Here is a 21,143-nt window from a genome sequence, read left to right on the forward strand (position 1 = left end):
AATAATTGGAACCCTTCTGCCAGACTGTCAATTTGTTTCTGGCACTGTTCTTCTAAATCCTCCTCATCACCTGGTAATGGTTCAGAAGCACTCATCAAGTCATCTTCTGTTAATACTTCTGTTATGTCCATTAACTCTTAAATTTCCTCAAAATCCGCATCTTGAAACCCTTGACCCACGACCTTTTTTGTCATAATCTCATAATTTCCTTGATTGGCTCTGAGGTAAATACTGTGAAAGTCATACATAACATTCAGATACAGTTTTCTTCAGCAGGTATTTACTGTTTGGGACTTGAGGGCTTTCAAAGTTTTGGGGTTTTATTATTTATTTTTGAGACAGAGTCTCACTATGTTGCCTTTGGTAGAGTGCCATGGTGTCACAGCTCACAGCAACCTCAAACTCTTGGGCTTAAGCAATTCTCTTGCATCAGCCTCCCAAGTAGTTGGAACTACAGGCACCCACCACAATGCCTGGCTATCTTTTGGTTGTGGTTGTCATTGTTGTGTGGCAGGCCAGGGCTGGATTCAAACCTGCCAGCTCTGCTGTATGTGGCTGGCATCCTAGCCACTGAGCTACAGGTGTCGAGCCTATTTTTTTTTTTTTTTTCTTTTGAGACAGGCTTTTGCTCTGTCACCTGGGCTAGAGTACAGTGGCATTATCATAACTCACTGCAATCTCAAACTTCTGTGCACAAGGGATCCTCCTGCCTCAGGCTCCAGTCAAGTAGCTGGACTACATACATGTACTACCACATCTGGCTAATTTTTCTATTTTTTCCTAGAGATAGGGTCTTGCTCTTGCTCAGGTTTGTCTTGAACTTCTGGCCTCAAGCAATCCTCCTGCCATGGCCTCCCAAAGTGCTAGAATTACCCACCATGCTGGCCTCTCACAGCCTTTTCTATTACAATACCATCTTTTCAATGGTATAATCCTTCCAGGCTTTTCCTAATGTTCTATCAGCGTTTTCTTTTTCTTTTCCATGGAATACCATGTGTAATGAGCCTTAAAGATCCTTATGATCTTCTATCTTCTGATCTTGAAGCTGATTTAGACACATTGTATTTGGGGGCAAGTAGACTACTTTAATGCTTTTGGTGTTACAATCAAGGGATCCTGGTTAGCCACAGGCATTGTCTAATATTAAAAGAACTTTAAAAGGCAGTTCCTTGTTGGCAAGGTACTTTCTGACTTCAGGGACAAAGCACTGATGGAACCAATCTAGACAGCAGTTCTTGTTCAGGCCTTCCCGACTGACCCTGGTGTTCACCTTGTCCTGTCACAGTCAGGAGGAGTTAGCAAATACTTTATAGATAAATATTGATCATTAACCTAATTGCATTTGCACGAAACACCAGAATTAGCTTATACCTTAATGTCCCAAATAATGGTGCTCACTTCTCTTCCTTACTAATAACTGTCCTTTGTGGAATACTTTTTCCAGAACAAGGCCCTTTTAATCTACATTAAAAACCCTGTTCAGGCTGACATCCATTCTCTTCAAATTTTTACAAATTTTAACTTTTTAGTAATACATCTGTGTATATTTTATGGCAGTAAATGATAAAATAGACTAGTATCTACACATATTTTATACATTCATGACGTACCTCTTAATTTTTTCAATAGTTCTAGGCTACATAGTTTGAATTTTTAAAAATTGTTGGAAATCTCAAAGAATTCCATATATTTACTGAAAAAAATTCTTCATATAAATGGATTCACCTGTTCAAACCTGTGTTGTTCAAGGGTCAAGTGTATTTCAACTGGGCTAAATCATGTGACAAAAATATTAACTACTTAAGTTTATCCAATAAATATAAACTCGACAATTTATAATCATTTAAACTATGAAAAAGACTGGTAAAAGGAGGTGAAGTACTAATAAGCTTGATTAGTCTTTCAGGAAACAAACCCCTTATGTTTTAAAGGCTTTGTTCTGTTGATACAATATTTTCTAAATTTAATACTTAATTTAACTAAAAAATTTATCATTTCAATTATTTTTGTAATAAAAAGGTACCATGTTCACAAAAGAAATATTAGAAAACATTAAAAAATACAAAGAAGAAAATATGAGGTCTGACAATTAAGTTCGGGAACCTGGGACTGTGGGCTTACGGTTGGCAGTACTGTTATTAAATAGCTCAGTAAAGTTTCATACATAACCTTGGTATATCAACATCTTACAGCTGTGTCTGTGTTGATATGTGGTGGTGACTCACTGAGTGGTATTCATTATTGCTTTTGTGTGTTTGTGCATTGTGAGAATGTCAGAGCTTCAATTAGAGCAATGAACAAACATTGAATTTCTTGTTAAACTTGGCAAGAGCAGAAATGAAATCAGGGACATGTTAGTCTGAGTTTATGGGGATAATACCATATAGAAAACAGCAATGTACAAATGGATAAACATTTTTCTGAGGGGAGAGAAAACATCACTGATGAAGAGAGGTCAGGGTGGCCACTGATGAAAACATTGCAAAAATCTGTTGAATTGTGGATCAAAATCATCAGCTGACTGTGAGAAGCACAGGATACCAAGTAAACGTGGACAGAGAAATAGGAAAATGTTAACTAGAACTCTTGGCATGAGAAAGAGGTGTACAAAAATGGTCCTGAAGGAGCTCACCAATGAACAAAAGCAAAAGAGAATTGAAGTGTGCCAAGACCTTTTGGAGAGGCAAGATGATGTTTTGGGCCACGTTATCACAGGTGATGAAACATGGGTGTACCATTAACAATCCTAAAACAAAGGGTCAAAGTGCAAAATGGAAATCAGCCAATTCACCACAACCACAGATGTTCTGTCAGTCCAAATAAAGAGTCAAAATGATGTTGATAACCTTTACTAATACCAAAAGGATTGCTCATTATGAATTTGTACCAGTGGGACAGCTCATCAAGTCTACTATTTGGAAATACTGACAAGGCTGCAGGCAACAGACAAAAATGACCAGAACTGCAGCTGCCTGTAGTCCCAGCTACTTGGAATGCTGAGGCAGGAGAATCGCTAAGCTTAGGATTTTGAGGTTGCTGTGAGCTACTGATGCCTCAACACTCTACTGAGGACACCACAGTGAGACTCTGTTTCAAAAAAAAAAAAAAAAAAAAAAAAGAGGAAAGAAATAGAAACTCCTGAGTTCAAGTGATCCACCCACATGGGCTTCCCAGAGTGTAGGTAATTTCAGGCACGAGCCATACTGTGCCCAGTCCTTAATCTTTCTTTAAAGTAGGTCTTATTTATCACACCTTTCCCCCCTCATACCAGAGACATAAATTCCAGGTAGAGTATAATAGGGCTACATGTAAAAATAAAATCTGTAAAGTAAAAATATAGTGCTACAATAGAAAGCTTTCTTAAATATCAAACAAAAACCCACAAATGAAAAGAGCAATTGATATGATTATGTAAAACCATAGTATAATATTATAGTGAGAGTTCAAAATAAGCCACAGTGAAAATCTTTACATATCTGACAGAGAAATAAAACCTATTCTAAATGAAGAAGGGCTCTCATGTTAAAAACTGTACCAAACCAAAAGAAAACAGGCAAAGTAGTGGATTTGACAATTCACAAAATATGCATAAACTTATAATCAACACAAGAAAAATGTTTACTGTCACTACTGATTACAAAAATCCAAAATTAAGATTTTCCTTTTTACACTTTTCAGATTAGTAAGTTGATAATACCCAGTTTTAGTGAAGATATGAGGAAAACGCTCTTTCAACGATAGTATGAATTTATACAGGTTTTTTGGTTGGCCATCAGCCACTATTTCAAAAATTTAAATATACATCTCTTTTGATTTAGCAATTTCACTTCTATTTAACTGTTTTCATTATCTATATACCAAGATGTTTCTATATGGATTTTTACTACCATGTTGCCTATGGAAATTTATACTACAAAATTATTATGTAGCTATTAAACATGAATGAAGTAGGCCTCCTTTTATAGGAGGAACATTTATAAGACATTAATAGCTAAAGTTGCAGAACTACAGACTAATACAGAAGTGAGTAATTTCATTTTTGAAAAGTCTGTTATCTAAATATATCTTCATTTTATATATAGGACAATGAAAATGCAGTGAAAGCATAACCTCTAATTGTTAACATTTCTGGGGAAGAGAAAGAAACTGGGGTTAGGGTACTGCGGTATGTGAAATTAAAGGGAATTTCTATATTGTTCCTGGCATACTTTTACTGTTAGTACTCTTTACAGTAAGAACGTACTGGTATACTACTTGAGTAATGAAAATAAAAATAACAATACCATTATCTCACAGTCCTCATCTGCAAGTTAACAAATATTCTTAACAGAGTTAAGAATGAATTAATTACTTTGAAAACATTATATAACTTAAATTCACCTAGAACAGAACCTAAATTGGATAAAGAATTACAATGTAATAAGTTAACTAAAATATAAGTTTAATACACAAAACTGTGAGTTATTACTGACACAAAATTGTAATAGAGATCTGGGTTTTATATACACACTTCAGAAGTTTTGTAGTAATACTTTTAGAAGTCTTTCACTTCAGCAAAAGGAATAAAGAAATGTGGATTAAATTTTAACTAGGATCTGTTCAAATTTTAGTTCTTGAATATTAGTCTTAAATTACTTGTCTTACCTGCAAAATCTTTCACATTCACATTTGCCCCTAAACTTATTAATTCTTTAACTTGTTTCACATCTCCTCTAATAGCTGCCATGTGTAAAGGAGTTTCACCACGTTCATTTCTTTTATTAACTTTATCTTTTTGTCGCGATGAAGAACTGGGAGTTTTCTTTTGGGTTGGGGTTGTTTGTGATGGATGATTTGGTGTGGAATCTATAAAAAAGAAGAAAGTTAACAAAAGTTCTAGGCTAAATATTTTGTAACTGTAAAGGTTTTTATTGGTAATATAGTAATTTCCAGGAACACAGGGAATACTTTCTCACCCTAACAATTCAAAACATGACCTGAACGATACATTAATAACTTGACCCAAATATAAGGAATAGATATTCCCCTCAGGCTTATCAAGTACCACAAACCAATTTAGAAAATGTTTTGTTCTGTCAATTCATAAAATTTGTTTAAAGTAATAAAAATGTATCAAGTATGCATCCTGAAAATGTTTGCTTAATGAGTAATTTGATGAATTGCTAAATATATTTTGCCAAGACATGTTATACTATTATTCTACGACCTAGATGAAACAAATTTGAAGGCTGGAATGTACACCTCTAACAAAGACAAACCACTAGAGTTGTTTTGTTCTGATATTAAGTACAAATTAACAATGGTTTTAGTATGAGAAATGAAATCAAAGGTCAACAAAAAATACAGGTGACCTGGAAAAAGGCCTACAGAAATTGTGCTTTGCTTTGACTCCTTTATTTTGGTATTTGTTGTAGTTTCTATTATCAAAAACCAAGAAAGTTAAACTATAAAATACCCTAAATCTCCTGCTCCATTGCAGAACTATTAAAAAAAACCCTGGTTTCTTAATTTCTTAGAATTCAAAACACACACACACACACACACACACAGTGTTAACTAATTCTGAATATTTATAACTTTTAAAATAAAGTTATAAATAAGAGAAAAAACGTCTATTTTAAGAGAAAAACATCTATGAAAGTTCCCAGTCTTGCAACCTGACATGATCAAAATTCTCAATATCACTCATTCATTAAAAAGAAGTAAGTTTAAAGTTTATCTTTTGAAATTAAAGCACATTAACCCAATTACAGTTTCCTATCTAAATACTTCCAGAACGTTATTGACCAAGAACCTCGTCTATTTAATTCATCACTGTATCCTCCCTCATTGCTTAGAAGACTTCTTGATTTACAGTGGTACTTGAAAATACTTGATTAAATTGTTTTATAATTTTTGTAGTCAAATTATTTAAGAAAATTAGCTTGTTGAATTCCTTAAAAACTAAAGATTTATCTAATGAATAAAACAATTAACCGTACACTCCGAGAATATCTATATGACAGCAAACAGTTTGGTATTTTAAAAGCTTTCCAATCTAGTTTACACATATTAATAAAGAAAACTAAGAGCTAGCCTTAAAAAAGCCAACTATCGCCAACTATTTATAATGCTATTTACGACAAATCGTAACAGAAATATACGTATATTTGTATGGTTACACCTAAAATATCCCTGGAAATATAGATAAGAAATTGTTAATAGTGGTTGTCTCTTTAGCAGAGGTCACTGGAGATCAAAGAGGATTTTTACTTCTTGTCTTATTATATTAATTCTTTATTCCGCAAAGGACAAAAGTTCACGGTATGGGAGAAAAAAAGTCTTTTTAAAACGTCTTTTCATTTAACTATTAAACCTAATTCAAAGTCAGCATTTGATAGAAAACATTTAAAATTTTAGCGATGTAAGAAATCTTTAAATTGGCCACAGTCTTTCTCAAGTTGAAGGTGGAAAAGGCTAAGAGTAACCATAACATAACTATTTTAAAAAGCAGGAAGCCCTAAAAAGTTTTTAGTAGCAAAACATATTTAGATACATTCATGCTTTAACTGAAATTATGATACTTAGAAAACTATATCCTAGAAGCAGACTTACAGAAAGTAAGATGAAAAAGTCATCAAAAAGATAAAAGCACATAGTTCTGCAAGAAATTTCTAAAGGTGATTAATCACTTTATAAATTACTTATTTAATATTTACTGAATGTCCACAAGTACAAAGACTCTTGCTCTTGTACAGCTTCTAATTTAATGTAGGATATAGCCAATCAATTAACTGTCACACAAATAATCATAAAATAACAAACTCATGGTATAAGTAATTCTTATTAAATCCAAGAAAAGATAAAAATTAAAAGTAGTTAAAAATAATTATTAAGACAGGCTAGAGTTGTCTGAGGAAAACTAGGGCTACAAATTAACTCAATGATGGTAGGTATCACCTGGACTGTTGTCTCTTGCTGTCATCTGCATAAGAAGTGCCATCTGTTTTCGCTCAGAGAGTGGATAACCAAAAAGAATGCTAACTGGTGTAGATTTCTTATTTCCAGCTTCTTTTTTTGTTTTCTTCTTTTCTGGACCTTCTTTCTCTGGAATTATTAATAAAAATGTAAGAATTTGAAACAAATGCAATTATTCAAAAGCAAACATAGATGACTTTACTAGCAATAGCCAGACAAAAAAAGCAGTGGGGTTTTATTATGTAAAGAAATTTCGTCTTGAATGCACTAAAAAATATTTTTAATTCTATTATTTTCTGAAAATAACATTTGAAAATTTACTCCTAATAAAATTTGTACTTTAGTGATTTTTTTCTAGTACAATTAAACTTCAATAACATTTCAAACATCACTGAGTATTAGATCTTTGAAACTTCTTCATTCATTATAATTTTATTCTTCTTAATTACTGCTCAGCCTATGTATCAGTACTCCTTCAAATTACCTTCCTAATTCCAGCACTGATTTGTGCAATCTCTCAAGGAACTAAGTATTTATGACAGGTCTCATCACACAGGGTAATTACTGAAAAAAGGGCACCAAATTATTTTATTCCAGTTACAGGATACTTAAATGTGAAATGATATTAATCAAAGCTAAAAATAAGCAAATTAAAGATTCTGTTTGGCTATGGCTTAGCAGAGATCCTACACAGATCTATAAATTTATGAGGGACTTTCAAAGAGATCTGATTCATCACAGTAAACTCTCAGATTCAAACTATTTGGAAAATTCTTTGGCAATGCTACCTGAATTCCTCATTAGTGTGAGAAAATTCTGACTGAACTCAATTTCTTAGGTAAGGGATATAGATGTCTGTGTTTTACATGTACCCTATATAAGCTAATATATAGAAGTCTGGCTATTACCTGCCTAGGCATCTGTTTCTTGAAAAACCCTATACCAGTATCTGGAATTTATGGATCCAGGTTTGAGGGTACCTGTAAAGAAGAGCTGCAAAAATAATTGAGTAAAATAAATAATAAATTTAACAGCAAAAATGAGTGGGAGAAGGGAAGGCTCAGTAGTCAACACAGTGGTTTCATTCACAGAGATGTGGCCTGCTGCTAGAATACTCTAGGTGATCGACATTTATTAATCTGGCAAGTCTCAAGAAATTAATTAAAATCTGGTATTATTAGTAGGCATAAGAAATTAAATGATGTTTCAATGTATCACTTAAGTTAACTGGGATAAACTGGCTTTCTAATGGCCTAGAAAAATTAAAGATCCTAATCTTTAAACTCTGCTGCCCACAAATCATTAAAACTTCCATAGCTCCTAGAATGTCCACTTTGTGAAATATTTGATTTTACACAAAAACAAAAATATCAACTCATTAAATCCGCTTTCATTAATATTTCCAGTATAATCTTTTATTTTCATATTTATCATATCCTTATTTATGTTATATAAATGAGATCATTCTTTAATGATCCAATTTACTATAAATCCAAAAAATATCAGCATTTAACCTAACTTACTACTAAATTTAAATATGTCTTTGGAGAAGCCTATTTTTTCCTGAAATCGATATTCACTCATCCTAGTTAATACATGTAACTAAACATCATGGCTTTCTAGTATTTAGTGAGAAACCACAGTTATTGTTTTAATGGTTTTCCATCTGAATAACAAATTTTTAAGTGGTACTTCTCACCTGAAAATAAAATATTTAACATTGTGAAAATTTTCTATAAAGTAGAAAAGATGTTTCAAGGAAAAGAAGTAAAATCTAGTGATGAGAGGAAAACAAAAAAAGTTTCCTTAAAACAGATTTGAGAAAAATTTGGCCTTTTTATTTGCAAAACAATTGACTCTTTTCATTTTAATTGAATTTTAATACAATGTTTTTTAAAAAATACACTCTAAAGCAACCAGGTGACAATAAAAAATACTTATAAATTCGTTATTAGAATGCCATGCTGCCAAATGATCAAAGATACGATTGTTATATTTTGGAAAAGAATAAACAAATTAGGTATATACTCCAAATATTTAAACAAAAATCCAAATTAGATGCTACATCCTACATGAACTCTAGTTTTGCTTTAATTTAGTTATCACAGTCATTTATCTCAGTTCATGTTTTACATGAGACAGATAAGAAACGTAAATAAAGAGTAGCTGGTATAAGATAGCAAGGCCACAGACAACCATACCATTCTTCAAAGTCTAAACGTTAGACACAAATGTCTCTAAATATGCTTTTTCAAGTTTAAGGGAGTTAACAAGGCTATTTATCTGTCCTATAATGAGTTTGTTTCCTCTGATCTGTCATAACTAAAAAATGATAATTTTTTAGACATGCACAATATACTATGTATTTGATAAAGAGTTAGATACTTCTCAAGATTTGGTAGCTGTAAAATGTATTTATTTGTCCTAATAATAGGCCAGAATTTTCAAGTTTAAATATAGTAATACTGACAAATGTGCTCATTTAGTACAGTCTACTATAAACTTCAAATTCCACTCAGTGTAGATTTACAAGGAAAAATCCAAGAAATTCACTTAAGACTCTTCAACCCACACAGAGAAGTGGACTTTGCAACAATCCAACATTTGTTCGTTCAAGGTTCAGAAAACCCCCAGAAATACAGATGTCCCGGTCTTATAATGTTGAAAACTAATGCTTTCTTTTCAGATCATGTCAGAATACAGAAAGCTCAACATAGTTGTATCCCAATTAAATAAGAAACCAAACTGTTTTTCTTGGGGACTTGGTTCACAAACCAATCAGTGTCTCAGAAATTAGTCACTGTGTAGGAAATGAAACACTGGAACTACAAATAGAGATGAGCACCAATCATGTTTGCAATGTATGTAACTTCAATTCTGAGAAAAAATTTGCCATTACTTGCTGGTTATAAAATATCTACATGAATCTCTAACAGTTGAATGTTTGAATCTTTTGGTTTTCTGCAATAAGATTCAGATCATGAATAGCTTCATATATATGTATACACACACACACACACACATATATATACAAATACACATAGATCTTTTGCAGGTGCACTTTGGTGCTTAGAAATGTAATTTCAGAGTAACTAATTATAAATATGCCCCCACTCTCTACTTTTAAATAGTAGCCAGACGCTACTGATTGATCAAGCTCAACCAATAATTTTAAGGATAATTACTGGGTTTTACCACTTCCCCACCCAACCCAACAAATTTATGAAATAATTTAAAAGTATTATCAGTAATTTATTTCAGTTTTTTTTTTATAGCTAAATGTCATGTGCTAAAAACTGGACACTTAGATCCAGGGACTAAACTGCATTTATAATTTTTTAAAGTTCAGAAATAAAAATGTCAGCCCATTTATAAAAAAAGGACAACCAAAACTTTTAACTAATTTTAACATACTAGAGAACACATTTACTCTTTAAAGTGATAGTATTTATATATTTTCTTCAACTCTTTATCTAGAGCAATTATGAAATCAGAAACATATAGTAACTGGTACCAAGCTGAACAGAGGTATAAATATAGTTAACGGTGATGGTATGTCTCCTGGTAACCTGGTATTTTAATTCAGTTATAAGTAAATTTAGCTTTGGCAGCAAAGTCAATAAAGACTAATGAGTTTAATGGAAAAAAAATTTTAAATATGTTTTTTAAAAAAACATGACAAAAAGGATCTGATGATACTATCAAAATCAGCACACTATGTATACCTTGTGAAGTGTATATTACAAAACAGACTAAGGATCTCTCCTAAAGGGTATCTTCCCATAGGGATCACTGCACTACACCATGCCAGAGGTTGACTCTCACATTGTTTTCTACATGAGTGGAGGCATGAAGTAGTCCTGCTACAATGTACTATATATGATACACTTGATATCTCAGAACAAAAATAGTAAACACAGTACAGTTATTTAGCCAAAGAAATCTATATATAAGTTTGAAAATAGGTTGCTTACCATACAATAATTAATTATAAATGTGAAAGAAACCACTGGCTAAACAGAAACACCTGATAATCTAATTACCTGAGTATGTCCTGTAAGAAGATATAAGTCTCTCCCCCCAATTTTCACTTGTATGTCCTGGATCTGAATCTACAGAATGAAAAGAGACAGAAAAGAAAAAAGCACACGAAGGGAAATGCAGAATTCAACAAACCAACATTTTCAAAAGACCACCAGTTACTTAATGATTTATCATTATTTTTCCAAAAGATTACTTAAAACAAAGCCAAAAGTATGTTTAAAACACAGGTTTTGCCAACACCTAAGATTTCAGTTTCTTCATCTGGAATATCTTAAAGTTGAGGAATTCAACCATGCAGTTTCAATAATAGATATTACTGATGCTATTTATTAAAACATACCATCTGACAACAGTAAAAGAGGTAGTAGTACTCCATCACTGTTTTTTTGGGTTGGTTAGAATTTGTCTTAAGAAAACTTGAATCAACCCATTTTGTTCTGTGAGTGTCAAACTACTCGGAAGACAACAAAACACTGTGGACTGCAGTATCATCCTAGATCGCAAATACATTCAAATGGTATAAAGTGGCACAAAAGTATTTATAGTTTTTGCATTGTTGAAATTTTCTATTTGGTACCAGAATACATTCTTAAATAAATGTGGTTATATTATGCATCATTTTAATGAGCTTTTCTCACTTTTTACTAATGACTTACTTCCTGTTCATATTTATTTGGACTATGGAAATGTTAGACAAAAAGGAAATTGGAGCAATTTTCTTATTTGAGTTCAAAATGGGTCATAAAGCAGCAGAAACAGCTCACAACATCAACAACACATTTGGCCCAGGAATTGCTAACGAACATACAGTGCAGTGGTTCAAGAAGTTTTGCAAAGAAGACGAGACCTTGAAGATGAGGAGGATATGGCCGCCATTGGAAGCTGACAATGACCAACAGAAAGCAGTGATGGAAGCTGATCCTCTGACAACTACAGGAGAAATTACTGAAGAAATTGTGTAAAAACTCAATAACCATCCTGGCGTTCAGCATTTGAAGCAAACTGAAAAGGTGAAAAAGCTCAATACGTAGGTGACTCACGAGCTGACCAAAAACCAGACAATCATCATTTTCAAGTGTTGTCTTCTCTTATTCTACGCACCATTTCTCAATTGGATAGTGATGTGTGAGGAAAAGTGGATTTCATATGACAACAACTGGTGATGACCAGCTCAGTGGCTGGACTGACAGGAACCTCCAAAGCACTTCCCAAAGCCAAACCTGCACTAAACGAAGGTCATGGTCACTGTTTGGCGGTCTGCTGCTGATCTGACCCACTATAGCATTCTGAATCCCGGTGAAACGGTTCTGTCTGAGAAGTATGTTCAGCCAATCAATGAGATGCACAATAGATGGCAAGGCCTGCCGCCGCACAGCGGTCAACAGAAAGGGCCTGGTTCTTCTCCATGACAATTCCTGACCACAAGTCGCACAACCGATGCTTTAAAAGTTGAACAAATTGGGCTATGAAGTTTTGCCTCATCCACCACATTCACCTCGTCTCTCGATAATCTACTACCACTTCTTCAAGCATCTCAACAATTTTTTTCAGAGAAAATATTTCCACAAGGAGCATGACGCAGAAAATGCTTTCCAAGAGTTCGTCAAATCCCAAAGCATGGATTTTTACACTACAAAATCAAAAAACTTATTTCTCATTGGCAACAGTGCATTGATTGTAATGGTTCCTATTTTGATTAATAAAGATGTGTCCGAGCCTAGTTGTAATGATTTAAAATTCATGGTCCAAAATAGCAATTTCTTTTGCACCAACCTAATACTATATAGTGATCACTATAAAAGCCCTCTTAGAAAGAAAGCATTCTAAGTCAAAGTCAATCAGTTAAGAACATATAATTCTGTCTAACAATTCATGACAGAGAAATGAGAATATGGAGAACTGACTTCAGTGATATGGCCAGAGTACATACTTTCACTTATTAGGAAATATACCGTTTCAACTCACAATAATATTCTGATCTTCATATCCTCAACTTATTTATTATTATTTTTTTTTGTAGAGACAGAGTCTCACTTTACTGCCCTCGGTAGAGTCCCGTGGCATCACACGGCTCACAGCAACCTCCAGCTCTTGGGCTTACGTGATTCTCTTGCCTCAGCCTCCCAAGCAGCTGAGACTACAGGCGCCTGCCACAACGCCTGGCTATTTTTTGGTTGCAGTTTGGCTGGGGCTGGGTTTGAACCCACCACCCTCGGTATATGGGGCCGGCACCCTACTCACTGAGCCACAGGTGCCGCCCCCATATCCTCAACTTATTGACATAGACCTTTCTTTCCAGGATCACTATTACAAGACAGTATTCAAGATTTCAGTAATCAAGTGTTCCAAAAAAAAAAAAAAGCTTAGCGAACAAGTAACTCTAAAACATAGTATTTTTAAAAAATAAGCCTGAAAGTTTAGTGACGGAAAGATTCACTCAATTAAAAGTGTAATAAAGCAACATTTTTTATATCATCCTGAAGTGGTAAATGTAAATAACAAGATTTTCAATAAAGACATTTCAAAACTGAATATATTAACTACAAAAATTCCATGAAAAATAATTGACATTTCATATAAAAACACACAAAAAATTAAATTCCACAGATTGCAAAGAAAAAGTGGCAACCAATAAATTGTGCCTATTAGATTGAAGTGGATTACTGAAGGAAATCATACTATTTTAACATAAGATTAAAAGCACAATGGATAAATTGAACTTGCAACTAAAGCAGCAGTTCTCAACCTGTGGGCCACGACCCCTTTTTAACAATGAAAATACATTGTGGCTTTAGGGAGGTTGAGAACCACTGATCTGAATCTTCCTTTAGAAGTAACCAATTCAATTCATCCTGACCCCACAAATTGTTTGGCTTTTATTCAGGTAAGTATGTTTAGACAAAGTATTTGTGAATATGTACTCTATAAGGACTTAATTCAAGAGCTAGAATATAAAAGCTTCCACATCTGTCCCATTAATCAACTACTTCCTCCCTCTATGCTATACTGAGACTAGGCTGTATTAAACTACTGCTATTAATGAGATGGATGTAAAACAGTGAGTTCTAAGCAGAGCATCCTTTCCATGATATGTTCTTTTATAGCAAGGCAAGACAAGCAACAATTGTGTATTTATTTACGTATTTGTTTTATTTTATTTTTGAGAAAGACTCTTGCTCTATTGCCCTGCTAGATTACAGTGTAGTGAGATCATCAACGCTCACGGCAACTTCAAACTCCTGGGCTCAAGCAATCCTACTATCTCAGCCTCCCAAGTATCTGGGACTATAGGTGTGCACCACCACACACCTTTTTCTACTTTTGTAAGAGACCAAGTCTCATTCTTGCTGTTCTCAAACTCCTGACCTCAAGTGATCCTCTCACCTTGGTCTCCCAGAGTGCTAGGATTACAGGCATGAGCCACCATGCCCAGCTAATATCTGTAATTTTTAACACAATCTTTTACAGTTAATATTCTGATTTGGGTTGAAAAAAAATAAGAAAAATACCAAGAATGATTTTAAAAGTCTATTCTACATTTTTTTTTTTTTTTGTGAGACAGAGTCTCCTTACGTCACCCTTGGTGGAGTGCCATGGAGTCACAGCTCACAGCAACCTCAAACTCTTGGGCTTCAACAATTCTCTTGTCTCAGACTCCCAAGTAGCTGGGACTACAGGAGCCCACCACAACACCTGGCTATTTTTTTGTTGTAGTTGTCATTGTTGTTTGGCAGGCCTGGGCTGGGTTCAAACTCACCAGCCCCGGTGTATGTGGCCAGCACCCTAACTGCTGAGCTATGGGCACTGAGCCTATACTACATGTTTGAAATTGTTATAATAAAATCGTGGTGAGAAAGGGGTAAATCTGTGTAATAAATAATTGCTACGTAATCACCAAAGGTGATTATTGTTCATAACTATAGCTCTGCTTTTATCTGCTATTTTAACATAGTTCCCAGAAAAACTATAGCTTTAAATTTCTTTTAAACAAAATTTTAAAGAATTCTTCTCTCCAAATCTGTTCAAATCACATTAAATAAAGTAAATCCTTTAATGGCATCTAAAGTCTTAGGAAAACAGAACTTCTAAGGCTGGCTGGTGGAAAAGATTTAGTTTATTGTATTTCACAACATGGACTTTGGAAAGAGACCACACGATACCACTTGGAATTTTCTCATGCCATATTATCTAAAAATGCTCCCCCCAAATGAATAAACAAATAATGATTACTAAGAGGAAACAAATACTAAAAAGGTGAAGTATATTTTATCTTTCTAGTTATCTAACCATGCAAACCTAAAATGATGACGTAAAACATGTTCCCCAAGGTCATGTGAAGTTAAAGAACATTAATATATCGCTAGAGGCTTTATAACTAGGTATGATTATTTGGAAAAATATCAAGAATCACAAAAATGTTCTATTCTTTTAAAAACTGTAACCCTACTCCAGGGGATGCATAAAGAAATAATTCAGTGTATGATAAAAATACAATATGCAAAGATGCTCTTGAAAGCATTGCTAATAACAAAATAACTGCAAATTTAGTTTGAAGGCCAAGAAGAAACGGTTCAATTTTTTCACCGTAAGAGACTGTGGCTTTCCCTTGGATGCCACAAATCTAGTAAAGAAAACAAGTATGATTTTATGACTGATAGTGTAGGAATAAAGTTCACGTAGACATCTTTGATAACTACCAAAAATGACAGAAGTTACTGCACAGTGCATGTACTAGCACTACGAATGTTCATTAGCAATATATGAATTTTCTAGCTACGACTAACAAGCACATGCTACCATGCCCAGCTAATTATTTTATTTTTATAATTTGTAGAGGTGGGCTCTCAGTTTGTTGCCCAAGGTAGGCTCAAACTCCTGGCCTCAAGCAATCCTCCCACTTTAGCCTCTAAATGCACTGGGATTATAGGTATAAGCCACTGTGCCCAGATCCAAATTTAATTTGTCTAGTCAGGCACTTACTTTTCTAGAATGTTTTCTTTCAAAAAATTAGTAAGTATTAAAAAAATTAAGAATTTGGAAGTTTAAGATATGCTGGTCTATCTCAAAATAACATTTAAGAATCTTTACTTGGGCCTGTGCATGGTGGCTCATGCTTGTAAACCTAGCACTCTGGGAGGCTGAGACCTCAGCAGTTTGAGACCAGCCTGGGCAAGAGTGAGATCCTGTCTTTATGAAAAAATAAAAAATACAAAAATTAGCTGAGTGTTCTGGCACATGCCTGTAGTCCTAGCTAATCTGGAGGCTGAGGCATGAGGACTGCTTGAACATAAGAGTTTGAGGTGTTGTGAGCCATGACACTACAGCACTCTACACCTCTCCCCAGGAAAGAATAAAATTCTATCTCACACACACACAGAAAAAACACAAAACTTTATTTGGTGATAGCATTACTATTGATTTTGGGGACCAAATAGGCCTTTCTTGGACAATGGTATGAATACCTCTTTTAAAAAGTAATGACTTTGTAAAAGTAATTTATGTCCATTATTTCAAAAATGCAAGTCATACAAAAAGTATAAATAAGTAACAAATAGCTCACATCCTGTCAAGTGTTAATATCCGGAGAACATCTTCCCAAGGATACTTCTAAATATATTTACAAAGTAACTAGCAGAGACAGAAATACATTCATGTAGGAACGAAAAAAATAACACATATATATGCTATTTTTATTTGTTTTTAAATGCTATGTTTCTCTTTCATTTTTTAATTTTTTGGCAACAGGATATTGTTCTGTTGCCTGGAGTAGGGTGCCGTGATATCATAAATTCAGGCAACTTCAAATTCCTGGGCTCAAATGATCCTCTTGCCTCAGCCTACTGAGTAGCTGGGACTACAGGTGTGTGCTACCATGCTCAGCTAATTTTTTTTTTTTTTTAAGAGATGGGGTCTCATTATGCTGCCCAGGATGCTATCAAACTCCTGGACCCACCTAAACTTCCCCAAGTGCTGGTCTTATAGGTATAAGCTACCACAACCAGCCTGATATGCTATTTTTTTGGGGGGGGGGAGGGGGAGAGACAATCTCACTATGTTGCCCTTGGTAGAGTGCTGTGATATCACAGCTTACAGCAACCTCTAACTCTTGGGCTTAAGCAATTCTCTTGCCTCAGCCTCCCAAGTAGCTAGGACTACAGGTGCCTGCCACAATGCCTGGCTATTTTTCTTTTCTTTTCTTTCTTCTTTTTTTTTTTTAGTTGTAGTTGTCATTGCTGTTTGGCAGGCCCAGGCTGGGTTTAAACCTGCCTGCCAGCTCCAGTGTGTATGTCTGGCGCTCTAGCTGCTGAGCTATAGACGCCAAGCCATAATATGCTATTTTTAAATAAAAAGCTGTAAGATTTAGTTTATTTTAATACAACATAGAAAGAAACTAAAAGTAATTGCTTCTTGTCTATAAAAGATATCATATACCATTAAAAAGTATAAAGTATAATATGAGGGAATTTTAAAGAAATATTTTTAAAGTAATCATTTTAAAAAACTACGTATTTCAGGCTCGGCGCCTGTGGCTCAAGTGGCTAATACACCTGAGCTGGCGGGTTCGAATCCAGCCTGGGCCCGCCAAACAACAATGACGGCTGCAACCAAAAAAAAATAGCCAGGCGTTGTGGTGGGCACTTGTAGTCCCAGCTACTTGGGAGGAGGAGGCAGGAGAATTGCTTGAGCCCAAGAGTTGGAGGTTGCTGTGAGCTGTGAAGCCATGGCACTCTACCCAGGGCGACAGCTTGAGGCTCTGTCTAAAAAAACAAACAAACAAACAAACAAACAAACCCTACGTATTTCAGTTTAGACCAATGGTTCTCAACCTTCCTAATGCCGTGAACCTTTAATACAGTTCCTCATGTTGTGGTGACCCCCAACCATAAGTAGCAATGAAAATAATTTTATAGTTGGGATCACCGCAACATGAGGAACTGTATTAAAGGGTTGCGGCATTAGGAAGATTGAGAACCACTGGTTTAGACAGTTATCAGTTAATCCGTCACATCAAGGGATGATGAGCTGAATAGCATTATTAATGCTTCCTCCTTATTCCCATCAGGGTTTGTAACATCTGCATTTTATTCTGAACCCAAAATACACCCATCAGGTGTAGGCTTAGTTCTTACAGTGAAATAGTCTTTTATGTTTAAACAGTCTTATTTTATCTTTTCATATTACATTAATAGATGTAATGTGTATAAACACACACACACACACACAAAAAAAATTACATTTTAATGTAATCAAACAATTTGTAGTGTTTTATAACCTAGTTTTTCATTTCCAATACCATTAACATCTTTCCATATTATGTATTCTTTTACGATGTTATTTTTAAGGGTGAAAATCATATTTTTTTCATTACATTTACCATAGTTAAATACATCTTGTATTACTTAACATTATTTTCCAGATTTTCTTTGCCATTATAAACAAAACTGAAATAAATATTCTTAAAGATAAAATGTTTGTTCTCATCAATAATTATTTATATGGAATGAATGCCAAAAGAAGGATTAGTCAAATGTTGAAAAACTTAGTTTTTGATACATCTTGTCATATTTAACCTTGAAACAGGTATTCCTTTAACTTAGACCAATTAAAGCAAATTATTTTTTCCAACCCATAACCACCAGGTATGATTTGGACCAATAACAATTGTGTCAATCATCATAAATTGTATTTCTTTGATTACTATTACTATGTTTTTCACACATTTCTTTGCCAACTATCATTCTGTAATTCTGCTTGTATCTTTTGTCCATTTTCCATTTTTGTAGTCATTTTGTTTTCTAAAATGTATGTAACACATTTAAGACATCTTTAAAACTACATATATTAGGATAAGTGTTTTCATATATGTTACCGTCATTTACAGTTTCAGCCAATAGTTTGAAATACAGCATATCTAATTAAAAAGATCAATGTTAAACATGGAGTTTGATGGTATAATTATCTTTCATATAGACAATACCACTTAATTGTACTCTGTATTCTACTTTGTTTTTTTAAATTATAAAAAGAAGGTAGATTGTAAATAACTCATTTTGCTTTGGGTCTAGGGAAATTCTTAATATTTTCACTGTGTATATAGTATATAAAACAAAGTCTTATTTTTGTCATGAAGGTTTAAGAACAATGTCTAATTCAAGGTAAGAGATACAGAAAACATACAAACAGAGACCTGTCTACTAAAAATGTACACTACTACAAATTGTTTTCTAAAGCAATGTTAGCATAGGGTATTTCAAAATCTTTACGTTCAGTTTCCAGATGAAGATTATTTCTGTAATAATAATTCAAGTGGCCACCAATATATTAGTATATAACCTCTTTAAAAACACTCAGAATGCGATACTTCCAGTGAAGGAAGTGAAAACATTCTTAAGAACAATTCATTATGATTTCTTGCAAGGAATAAAACAACTATAACAAATCTTCAAGTTTTTATTAGTTTTAAGAAATGATTAGCTTAGAGCTAACACACACCTTAGTAATTTATTAGATAGCAGTAATAAAGTTCTCATCTATTAAGAATAATTGGGTTTGGCTGATCTTAAGTATCAATTTCTGATACATAAGAGTTTTAAGAAACAAAAGTACTATGAAAAGCACTTTGGCAGTTAGACTTAATATTTTTTTGTTTTTAGTGGTACATATTTCTAATTTACTTCTGAATCCAAAATGCCTTAATTTTTTTGGTGTGTACAATAATATGTTTACAAAAACTCAACAATCTTTTCTTAAATTTACCATATCTTAATGTTTATCACCAAGTAAATTTCATCACTTGAATGTTTCCCCCAAAATTAAGTTCTAAAAGTGGTAAGAAATAGGAAATAAACATAAAGAGTTAAGAAATAAAGCAAATTGTTTTTATCTGTTAGAAATCACATTTGGATGACAAAGGTAACATTCTGCTCCAAAATGATAAATCTGAAATACAAATACTTCTCTACACAGTTAATGTGATGTCAAGAGGAGTGCTGCAAAAGAGAGGATATCACAGTAAAAGAATAATTAAATTTTACCAAAAAAAAAAAAAAAGTCACTCTACCTGTGTCTGAATCTCGTTCTTCATTTCTTGAAGGACTAATGGTAAAAGGAAGTTTACGTTTCATAGAGGATTTCTCTTTCATCTCCTTGCCTACATCACTTGGGTCAATTTTTGGAGTTTTGCTGTAGGATGCAATCTTGTCCTTGCTCTATTAAAAAATCAAATATGAATAAAGTTATATAGAAATATTAGCTAAGAAACATGGTTTTAGAAACCCTTTTTATTGAGGAAAATTTCAAACATACACCAAAGTAGAGACAGAGTATTACAAGCCATCATTTTATTCAATATACTCAAGATCCAGCTTCAACAATCACAACTTTCTTTTTTTTGAGACAGAGTTTCACTTTGTCGCTCTCGGGAGAGTGCTTGTTGTCACAGCTCACAGCAACCTCAAACTCTTGGGCTCAAGCCATTCTCTTGCCTCAGCCTCATGAGTAGCTGGGACTACAGGTACCCGCCACAATGCCTGGCTGTTTTTAGACAGGGTCTCGCTCTAGCTCAGGCTATCCACCCACTTTGGCTTCCCAGAGTGCTCAGATTTTTTCTAACTTGTTTCATATTTCTCTAACAAAATTTTCAAATAACAATGTAAAATAAGGTAGAACCTTCATATTTCTTCTTTTTGAGCCCAGTCCACAGCAGATACTTTGTGGGCTGTGCTTTTTTTTTGGTGTGTGTGTTGCAGTTTAGCAGGGGCTGGGTTCTAACCTGCCACCCTTGTTATATGGGGCCAGCGCCCTACTCACTGAGCCAGAGGCACCACCCAGTAGAACCTTCATAGTTGACTACCTCCCCTTATTGACTACCTCAAGTTGGCCTAGTTCCTTATGTTGACTACCTCCCTATGGTGACCAGCTTATTACAGTCCCTTTGGTGGTCAATTTACAGAGAGTCTGCTATTTATTTAATACTACATAGAACAGAAACATATCTATGTATGATCTAGATGTATCATCAACGAATATATAAATCTGAAAAGGAAATTATGGACTGAATTAAACTGGTTGTGTTTTAGTTAAAAAATGCAATTCTCTATATCAGTAGTTTTCAAATGATCTCTGGAGTAGTTCTATCAACA

General features: G+C 34.0%; 1 protein-coding gene across 8 annotated transcripts in view; it reads right to left on the reverse strand.

Annotated features, from left to right (window-relative positions):
* The window catches only part of ANKRD12 (ankyrin repeat domain 12), a 125,158-nt gene that overhangs the window by 62,711 nt on the left and 41,304 nt on the right, over positions 1–21,143 (reverse strand). For 5 of the 8 annotated variants that reach the window (XM_053572036.1, XM_053572031.1, XM_053572035.1 and 2 more), the window contains 4 exons: positions 20,063–20,210; positions 11,001–11,069; positions 6,940–7,086; positions 4,645–4,845 (listed from right to left, as the gene is read on the reverse strand). In XM_053572036.1, the coding sequence (XP_053428011.1) occupies positions 4,645–4,845; positions 6,940–7,086; positions 11,001–11,069; positions 20,063–20,144 (499 nt within the window). In that variant the 5' untranslated portion in view covers positions 20,145–20,210. The remainder of the gene's footprint in view (positions 1–4,644; positions 4,846–6,939; positions 7,087–11,000; positions 11,070–20,062; positions 20,211–21,143) is intronic. The other 3 variants (XM_053572032.1, XM_053572034.1, XM_053572033.1) reach the window with 3 other exon arrangements.

Source organism: Nycticebus coucang, chromosome 19 (assembly GCF_027406575.1).
Source record: "Nycticebus coucang isolate mNycCou1 chromosome 19, mNycCou1.pri, whole genome shotgun sequence".
Classification (NCBI taxonomy): Eukaryota; Metazoa; Chordata; class Mammalia; order Primates; family Lorisidae; genus Nycticebus; species Nycticebus coucang.